Genomic DNA, 10,214 nt, shown 5'->3' on the forward strand with positions numbered 1-10,214 from the left:
AATTTCGTACCGAACAATATTGCTGAAATCATCCAACCGCTTGAATGCGGTTCGATAGTGGGTTTTTAAAACAGCATGTTTTTCTAATTTAGCATTGCTCTGTGCAACCTATTGACTTGTTTGCCTACAAAATGTGTCCCTGATGAGAATCCCCCCCCCCCCCCAGATGTCCCTCCCTGCTTTCCATCCGTCTTCAAGCCCTCCGCGGCCGCAAACACACTGCAGAGCTCCAGAGCACTTTGTCTTGTGGTTCGTCCGGCGCTTAACGCGGTCGGCGTTCGGACGTCTGAAGTCGAGCCGGTTCCCTCTGTCAGGATCGACATGGTTCTCGACGTGGAAAACACAAAAAAACGCAGCTCAACCTCAAACGCTGAGGGCATGGCTTTATTTAGAATGAGAAAAATGTATGCAACCAAAGCCATTATTAAAATTATTCCAATTTTCAGTAATTGTCAAGGCTCTCCGGTGCGTGACTGAGTCACGGAATCTATCTCCGTGTCTCTGGAATATGAATGCGAGTTCTTGCATCCTAGTATTACTCCAAACTCCCATTATAATTCCCATACCCTTCCATTTCTGTCCCGTTATACTATATCTGTGTCTAAGCTCCAAAGACGTTGGCCTTACCGAGACAGCAACAGATACTGTACAATCATTCTGAGAAGAATCATATCCAAGAATCAAATCCAAGAATTCGCTTCGCTAGGTATTTTCTTGTAAGAGTTCCCTGATTCACATAATCCACATGTACCAGAGCGTACCACAGACCCGCTATCCGCCATTTTCTTGGTCCAGTTCTCGTGTGTGTTCCGTAAAACATTGTATTTGTCATTCGACAGCATCTTTATACTGTAGATGGGTGCGTTTTAGGGGAAAGCCGATTAATGTACCGTACCTTCGTGATATGAGAAGAAGTCGTCTCGTCTTGGTTTGGTGACCCAAACGTTGACCTTTGACCTTGTGCTATGTCCCCCCCTCCCCGCAGCCCGAGGACATAGGACAGTCTCCGGTGGCGCCCACCTCGGACGGAGACAAGGTGGACCTGGAGGCCTTCAGCGAGTTCACCAAGATCATCACCCCTGCCATAACCCGCGTGGTCGACTTTGCCAAAAAACTGCCCATGTTCTCAGAGGTGAGCCCCCCCCCCCTCCGCCCGCCCCTCCACCCCCACCACCCCCCCCCTACCCCCACCCCCACCCCCACCACATAGTATGTGTATGGTGGAGAAATTACATCCTGTATTCTGTGGTTTATCTGATGGTGAATAGACGCGTACAGTGTCCTCACACAGAAACATTCCATAGTTTATTTTTCTTTACCTCTCTCCCTCCCTCTCTCTCTCTCTCTCCCTCTCTCTCTGTCTCCCTCTCTCCCTCCCTCTCTCTCTCTCCCTCTCTCTCTGTCTCCCTCTCTCCCTCCCTCTCACTCTCTCTCTCTACCCCTCTCTATCTCCCTCCCTCTGTCTCTCCCTCTCCCTCCCTCCCTCCCTCTCTCTCTCTCTCCCTCTCCTTCCCCCTCCCTCTTTCTCTCTCTGTCTCTCTCCCTCCCTATCTCCCTCCCTCTCTCTCTCTCTCTCCCTCCCTCCCTCTCTCTCCCTCTCCCTCTCCCTCTCCCTCTCCCTCTCCCTCTCCCTCTCCCTCTCCCTCTCCCTCTCCCTCTCCCTCTCTCTCTCTCCCTCCCTCTCTCCCTCCCTCTCCCTCTCCCTCCCTCCCTCCCCCTCCCTCTCTCTCTCTCCCTCCCTCTCTCTCTCTCTGTCTCTCTCTCTCTCTCTCTCTCTCTCTCTCTCTCTCCATCCCTGTGTTCAGCTGCCTTGTGAGGACCAGATCATCCTCCTGAAAGGCTGCTGCATGGAGATCATGTCGCTGCGCGCCGCCGTGCGCTACGACCCCGAGAGCGAGACGCTGACGCTGAGCGGCGAGATGGCGGTGAAGCGCGAGCAGCTGAAGAACGGCGGCCTGGGCGTGGTGTCGGACGCCATCTTCGACCTGGGAAAGAGCCTGGCGCAGTTCAACCTGGACGACTCGGAGGTGGCGCTGCTGCAGGCCGTTCTGCTAATGAGCTCAGGTGGGGGCGCGTTATAATAAGTGCTCAACTTCAGGTTATAACTGCTCTATGACAGGTTATAATGACTGCTCAACGTCAGGTTAGAACTGCTCTATGACAGGTTATAATAACTGCTCAACGTCAGGTTAGAACTGCTCTATGACAGGTTATAATAACTGCTCAACGTCAGGTTATAACTGCTCAACGTCAGGTTATAATAACGGCTCAACGTCAGGTTATAACTGCTCTATGACAGGTTATAATAACTGCTCAACGTCAGGTTAGAACTGCTCTGACAGGTTATAAAAACTGCTCAACGTCAGGTTATAACTGCTCTATGACAGGTTATAATAACTGCTCAACGTCAGGTTATAACTGCTCAACGTCAGGTTATAACTGCTCTATGACAGGTTATAATAACTGCTCAACGTCAGGTTATAACTGCTCTATGACAGGTTATAATAACTGCTCAACGTCAGGTTATAACTGCTCTGACAGGTTATAATAACTGCTCAACGTCAGGTTATAAGTTCTCTATGACAGGTTATAATAACTGCTCAATGTCAGGTTATAACTGATCAGTGTCAGGTTATAACTGCTCTATGACAGGTTATAATAACTGCTCAACGTCAGGTTATAACTGCTCTATGACAGGTTATAATAACTGCTCAATGTCAGGTTATAACTGATAGGTACCAGGTTATAACTGCTCTATGACAGGTTGTAACTCCTCTATTCCAGGTTATAACTACTCTATGGGGCTTTCATAATTTAAAAAAAGAAAAAAGAAAATGACCTTGCCCTACTTTATTATTTTTGTATTATTCTAAATTAAATAATAATTAAAAGAAAAAAATATTAAAAGAAAAAATAATTAAAATTAAAAATAAAAATAAAATCCTCCCCCACTCTCTCTCCCACAACGCCTCCCTGCCCGTGTTCCCAGACCGCTCGGGGCTGACGTGCGTGGAGAAGATCGAGAAGTGCCAGGAGACCTACCTGCTGGCGTTCGAACACTACATCAACTACCGCAAGCACAACATTCCCCACTTCTGGCCCAAGCTGCTGATGAAGGTGACGGACCTGCGGATGATCGGGGCGTGCCACGCCAGCCGCTTCCTCCACATGAAGGTGGAGTGTCCCAACGAGCTCTTCCCCCCGCTCTTCCTGGAGGTGTTCGAGGACCAGGAAGTGTGAAGGCCCCCCCCCCCCCCGTCCCCCCCGGGCGGAGCAAAGCGGGGGGGGGGGGGGGACAAATCTCTTTTTTTTTACGGGAGGGGACGGAGGGTCACCTTAGCGGGGCTTTTGTGTTTCTCCGACCGATTTTTACCTGACGTAAAACAACAAGGCAACAACACACCACCAGCAGGAGTCACGCCAACCGGGATTTTGTTTTCGAAAACCCCCCCACCCCCTCCTCCTCCTCCTCCTCCTCCTCCTCACAATCGCTTTTCAAGTCCATCTGGGGGCCCTTCTGTCTGAGCACGATGTCTTATCCAGTGAGAGTTACAGCCATTTGCCAAGGCATACACACACACACACACATTCATATACACACAAACTCCCTCGGTGTAACACACACACACACATAAACGCCTCAGCAACTCAGACTGGCACACTTCCCAGAGCTCGATGGGAGGTCCTCTCTCTGGCGGCTCGGGGGGTGCGTCGCCACTAGATGGTGGTCTTCACATCGTCGCGTCTGTTTTTGAAATGGCCGCCACCAGATTCTCCACTGGTCAGCCCATTTCAGTGATAATCTCCGAAGTAGTGTCACACAGTAATCCAGGGGGACGACACCGTCACACCGAGGACACGCACTCGCTCGTTTGACGAGCGGAGTGGAGCAAAAGCTACCAGACCCTAGTGTCGCCTCCTCACTCGAACCTGAGCCGTTTTCCTCTCACGTTGTTGGTATGCTCATCCGGTGCTATATTTAAAAAAAGAAAACGAAAAAAAACGGCTACTCTGATGTATGAAAATAATGTGTCTACAATGTTAAACTGCATCTCTGTATCTACCTTTAGTTTGGTCATTGGACCGGCTCCTGTGACACACACACACACACACACACACACACACACACACACTGGGCAGACCTGCCTTGTCATTGCCCGGGCTGCTGGTGCCAGCGCTAGACCCTCTCATGAATGACAATTGAGTCCTTCTCTCTTGGAGGAAAGTCATTGCAGTGAAAGAACGGCGTAGATGAGGAGGGAGTGGCCGCTAACCGCTAACGGGATTTCACTCAGCGTTGGGATGGAGAGAGAGAGAGAGAGAGAGGAGGGAGGGAGGGAGGGAGGGAGGGAGGGAGGGAGGGAGGGAGGGAGGGAGGGAGGAGATATGGAAAAGGTAACGCAATAGCGGGCAGACCGGGGAGACAGGAGACAGAATCAGAGCAGACTCCCTCATCGTCGTCGTCTTTACGCAGGGTCGGAGGGGCAGTGAGCAGGACCAAGGCAGGGAAGCTCACGTTACCCTGACACGTGTACACACACACCACACACCACACACACACACACACACACACACACACAACACACAGCCTCACCTCAGAAAACTCAAATGCCTCATTTTACTGTATGCACTGCGGTGCAGTAGCCCGAACCTACCGGAGTTCTCTCCTGTTGGACTCAGCTCAGTGTCGCCCTCCAGGCTTCTGTACACAGCAGCCATTACTGTGGGCGTCACTGAGAGCGGGCGTGGCCGATACGGCAGCCATTTTACCTCAAAGCGGGCACACCCAAGGCTGGGGCAGCGCCACTGTCCCTGTGCCGACAGGCTCTACCTCACCTCTCTGGACACAGGGCAGCCGTCCACAGCCTCCTCTACTCACACACACACACACACACTGACACACACACACACACACACACACACGGACTGTCACTCATAACGGCATGTGCAGACGAACATACACAAAGGTGCATAACGATGCATGGATGCACACGTGTAGACATTTCTCGAGAACGACAGATCACACACACACACACACACACACACACACACACACACACACCCGGACAAACACGAACACCCTCAGTGCTATCATTCTGTCAAAATGAAATACCACTGAAGACAGAAGGGCCTGCCATCCCCTATGGTGACCTCGTGACCTTGTGGGTTTCACTGACCCTTCTCCTCTTTTTATTTTTTTTTGGGGGGGGCGGGGGCGTGGGGAGTCCGGGGGAGTAGGGATGGTACCCATCACTCTCGGGTTTGTCATCTTTTTTTTTTGTTATGTGGGACCAAGTGACACTTTTGGAATTTGGAATCCCGACTTTTTTTTCTCTCTCTCTCTCTCCGTCAAAACGGAAGCAAAATCACACTCTCGCAAAGGACGCACGGAGCAGCCGGGGGCGTCGCCGGACGCCCGTGGCCCCGACATAAGGACGAGCAAAAAAGGGGGTGGGCCAAAAAAAGGGGGTGGGCCCTCCCGGCCCTCCCGAAATGGACACGGGGCCGGCCCAAACCGCCCCGGGTTTGGCACTGCTCTCGACAGAGAAAGATGTTTAAAGAGACAAGAACTATTTTTATCTAATGCCAAGCAGTAGTTTGTGAAACTGGGCGCTGGGATTGGCTTTCGGCACTCTCTAAAAATGTGTGTGTGCGTGCGTGGAGGAAATAACGCACAGGGACTGAGGCGGATCATGGCTACCCGAAGCAGACGGCCAAGCCTCGCTGCGTCGACCACGACCGCCGGCGGTAGGGGGGGGGGGGGGGCGGGGGAACTGGAACGTGACCGCGGTCAGACCTCGGAGCGCTCCGGCGGACGGCGTCTCTCGTCCTCGTCCTTCCCTCGTCTCGGAAGAACTCCCTCGAACCTCAGCCCCCCCGACATCCACACCCCCCTGATCCCAAACGCCGCCATTATACCACCGTGACCCGCCTCCAGCCAGGCTGGTAGGAGTTTTTGCACTACTGTAGTGGTCCCAGAACCCCCCCCCCCCCCCCCCCACTTCCTCAAACACATCACCGACCCCCCCTGGCCCACGACCACCTTGTATGTACGTAGCTAAGGCATGCACCCTCTTAAGGACAACCTATTTACCTGCTCTGTCAAACGGAGCCTTCTGGGTTAGGGGGGGTCCAAGCCCTATCACATCATCAGTATTAAACCAACAACCCTCCTCATCCTCCTCTTCCTCCTTCTAGACCACCAGAGGGGGATAGAGGTGTCCCTGGATGTGAATGGGGGAAGGGGGCCAGGATAGGGGGTTTTCGGGGGTCAGCATGCTTAGTTTGTCGCCCCCCACACACACACACCCTCCAAGCAGCCTGGAACCCCCGTGCCGTTTCACACGGCCCCAGTTCGACCCAGAGCTCTTCTTCTTCACGCCCACCTTACCCCGTCCTGACCCGGGGGCCCACCCTAACCGGGTGGGGGCGCCGAGGTGGCCCGGGAACCACATCCGGGCCTCTCCCTTGTGAGACAAGGCCGGCCTCGCCCGCCTGCGCCGAGCGCGGCGCCAGCGAATGAATGTGAACGGCAAAAGCAGCAGCAGCAGTGAGAGAATGAACCAGAGTGGTGAACGTCTGAGAGCAAGAATAAAAACAAACAGAACAGGACCCAAGGTTGGCCAGGGGGGCATCACAGCCCCGCCCTCCAGCACCGGCGGGGGTCCACAGGGGGTGGGGGGGGCGTGTCGTAGATTCCCCCAGGCACTTTTACGAACTCGGAGGAGAGGGGTAGACAGCGATGTTATCCGATGCCGATCTACCGCCAATCCCGCTAACGCGACATGTGAGGCGTCCCCCTCCCCCCACCCACGTTCCAACTTTCACCAGAGGCGATCAGCAGGAGGAGAAAGAACCGGCATTCCGTTGATGCGGGTATGGATTTTTCAAAACCGTCTTTGAAAAAAGAACCAATGTAAATGAAATGAAACAAAAAAAACAAAAACAAAAAAATGTTCTGGCAATAGTGATGTCTTTAGTTGTCATGGGCTGACTGGGTATGTGTGTCACAATAGAGTTAAAATGCTGCTTTACCTGAGTCTGATTTTAACTGAAAAAAAAATGATGTATGATGATGATATGATTATGAACCCAGAAAACGAGATGATAAAAAAGATGACTTTTAAAAAAAGACTCCTGAACAAAAGTTTAAACATTTGGAGATTGAGCTGTTTTTATTTTTATTTTTCATTTTATCTCTATTGTTGTTGTTTTTTTTTGGGTCTGTTTGTTTATGACGCCTAAACTGCTCCGTGTAAAACTGAGAGAAAAGAACAGTGCAGAGTAACATAGACAGAATTTACACTTATTTTTCACATCACCTGTAGTTTGTGTTGATAAGCCAACTGCTCTGTTGTATCATGTCCAATTGTCCGTCCCATTTATCAAGAGGAATTTACAACAAACAAAAACAGGAATATTTTCTTTTTGATATATTTTCTTTCCTTTTTTTTATGAAAGAAGACTTTGGAAAAAACACAAACAGGAAAAATAATGCAACCGAAACTAAAAATACAAAAAAAAAACTGAAACACAATCTTCTCATACCTCACACAACACTAAACTCAAATGAACTTGGGAGGAGTCATGATTCACAGGCACATGCGGAGGTGCTTAAATGCATATAAAGAAAACTGCATCTTGAGGTGTATGTGCTTGTGGCGAGTACGCATCTAGCTATACTAATTACAAAAAGATGTCTCCCTCAAACAGTGGTGCTCCCTATCCTTTTCAGTCGAGTTTAGGTTGACCGTGGACGCGGAGTCACATCGGAACAGGCTCCAATCATCGCCTCAGCGGAGGTCCAGTTCTCCGCTAGGAAGCGTGTCCACGGTGATAGACGGTGAAGTTCAAATGTGAACAGCCCAGAGTTTGAGGGATGTGTTTTTTGTAATGGCGAAGTGCTTTTTGGTATTGAATGTAGCTGACAGGATGGGGCTGGATCTGAGCCCAGCGCCCACGACCTCACCCCCTCTCACCAGCGGATTGGACAGTCGTGTCACAAAGACGTTACACAACAAACAAACTGAAAATGAAAATTGCCCATCTGCAAGGTGCAATAATATGTTCTGTATTTTTTTGTTTCTTTTTTTTGTACTTTTTCTGTTTGTTTTTTTTATTTTTTTATTTTTTTTATTTTTCGCCATAACCAAGGATGTAAATACAAAAAAAAATGAAAAACCAGTATATGTAAAACCATATGCAACACTCACAAACTGGACGTGAGAGGGCTAACACGCCAGCTCCATCCCACCATCTTGTAAAGTAAGAAAAGTAATGCAAAGTATGTAAAATGCTTCTTACATCTGTATGTGTGCTTGTGTGTCCACTCTCACACGCGCATGTTGATCCGTATTCAAAAAGTGCCCCGTGACATTTACCATGCGACCCCGTGCCTCCTGTTCATCTCAAAGAGATACCTAGTTTGACCGGTCCCCAAAACATGGCCACCACGCAAGACGCACCCCGTAGGACGGCAGTGTGTCCACCCAGATTTATGCTTCTCCAGAGGAAGGTGTGTGACTGTGTTTGGCAGCCGAAGGAGGCGGAGCTTGGGAGGGCAAAGGGGGGGATATTTCGAGCATCTTTGCAACAGTAGGGAGGTTGTGACCAGTCAGGGCTGAGTTTCCCAGAGGCATCGCTACGTTCATCATAAGCTATGGCGTTCATCATAGTGCTACGATGCCTCTGGGAAACTCAGCCCAGGCTAGTTGGGAGATCTTCCAGATGGCGCCAGGTCCCATCAAACCTGGGCCTGCCTAGTTGCCGCCGGTCACCTCCTGACTCTAGAGAGCAAAATTGGAATCACCCAACGATGTCAAAGCGTTCAGCGTTCCTAACATGGTTCAGTCCCTCATGTGAAGTAGGCTGTCTGTGATGTTTTTTTTGTGTTTTTTTGTTTTGTTTTTCGTTTTGTTTTTATTTGGTCCCCTATGCCAAATGTAGAGTTTGTGAAGAGGCAAGTAGCAAGATGTCTATGCAATTCCCCTAGCCCCCCACCCACCCCCCCCCAAAAAAAAACAACAACAACAAAACGAAAACATTAGCTCACCATAACAGTGAGCCCTTCCTGGCTTGTGTTAAAATCAGCCTCAATCTGACCTGGCCTCTCCGCCAACACACATCAACGTGGATCTCCATGGTCCCTATTCGACCCGGGAGCAAAGACCCTTGCTACTGTGTGCGGGCTGGGCTGTCGGCAGAGACGGGCGGCGCCGGCGGCCCCCTTAACCGGCTCGCCAGCTGGTACGGGGGGTCCAGTAGAAGCCCCCCTCCCATTGAGACAAAGTCCCAGAGAAGTTGGAGGGACAAGGGTGGACTTCATAGAGGGCGAGATAGGAGATGTGCTGTTGTTGCCTGCTCCGAAAGCATCGTGTGTGTGTGTGTGTGTGGGGTGTGTGTGTGTGTGTGTGTGTGTTTGTTATGTCTCTCTACTTGATCCCACGCTCTCACGGTTTGACGGTTGGTGGGTGCCGCCTTTACAAGAATCAAGCCGCCTCGAACGAAAGGTTCTGACCAGATGCTAGATTGTATTGTTCTTTGAGAAAGACGATGCAACTATAAATACAAATATTTAATCTAGTGGCCGTATGAATGTAAAGCCCAGACGGAAACGCCCACTCCCTAGGCGGTGGAGAGCGTTCACGGGTGGCGTGTTGGTGATGTGTGCAATGGTAGGAGGAGCTTATCGCCTCTCTACAGAGGTCAGATTGTAGCGGACGGCTGCAGAGTTGACCGGGGCGGTCGGCAGCTCGTGGTCACAAGCCGCTGCGCTAATAAACAATCAATAAGCAGACCTAGTCACCCTGCCGAAAAGGCCTCAGCCCCCCGGAAGAGCTCGGCCAAGAGCCTCTCTGAAAAATGATCTTGTTTAGGCATGAAAAAAAGCTTTCACATTCTAATTGCCCCCAATAACGACCAAACAGCTTTTTGCAACATTGAACTGTTACTTTGAATTAGTTGAACCGTAATATTGGCGTCACTGTTGCCTAGCGGCGGTGGCAGTTTGAAGAATTGTGTTTTTCGTTTTTCAGATTAGTTTTTAATGGAAGTGCAATAGATGTGAATGAGCCGCGATGTCATCCGTCTGAATCTTAACGTGCACCCACCCACCCGTGAGAGCGTTGGCTGGCACACAGTGACCCACTCCACACACACACACACACACACACACACACACACCTGTTTTTGTGATTGGGTAAGAAAGCTATTGA

The 10,214-nt window shown here is 50.5% G+C and overlaps 1 protein-coding gene across 1 annotated transcript in view; it reads left to right on the forward strand.

Moving 5' to 3' along the window:
* Positions 1 to 3,240, forward strand: part of LOC311326967 (thyroid hormone receptor alpha-like) — a gene marked incomplete at both ends in the record, with an annotated part of 21,349 nt that extends 18,109 nt beyond the window's left edge. Inside the window, 3 exon segments of the mRNA XM_084459954.1 lie at positions 986 to 1,132; positions 1,806 to 2,064; positions 2,990 to 3,240. Of these exon segments, the coding sequence (XP_084316080.1) occupies positions 986 to 1,132; positions 1,806 to 2,064; positions 2,990 to 3,240 (657 nt within the window).
* Between the last annotated feature and the right edge of the window lie 6,974 nt (positions 3,241 to 10,214).

Source organism: Borostomias antarcticus (assembly GCF_949987555.1).
Source record: "Borostomias antarcticus genome assembly, chromosome: 29".
Classification (NCBI taxonomy): Eukaryota; Metazoa; Chordata; class Actinopteri; order Stomiiformes; family Stomiidae; genus Borostomias; species Borostomias antarcticus.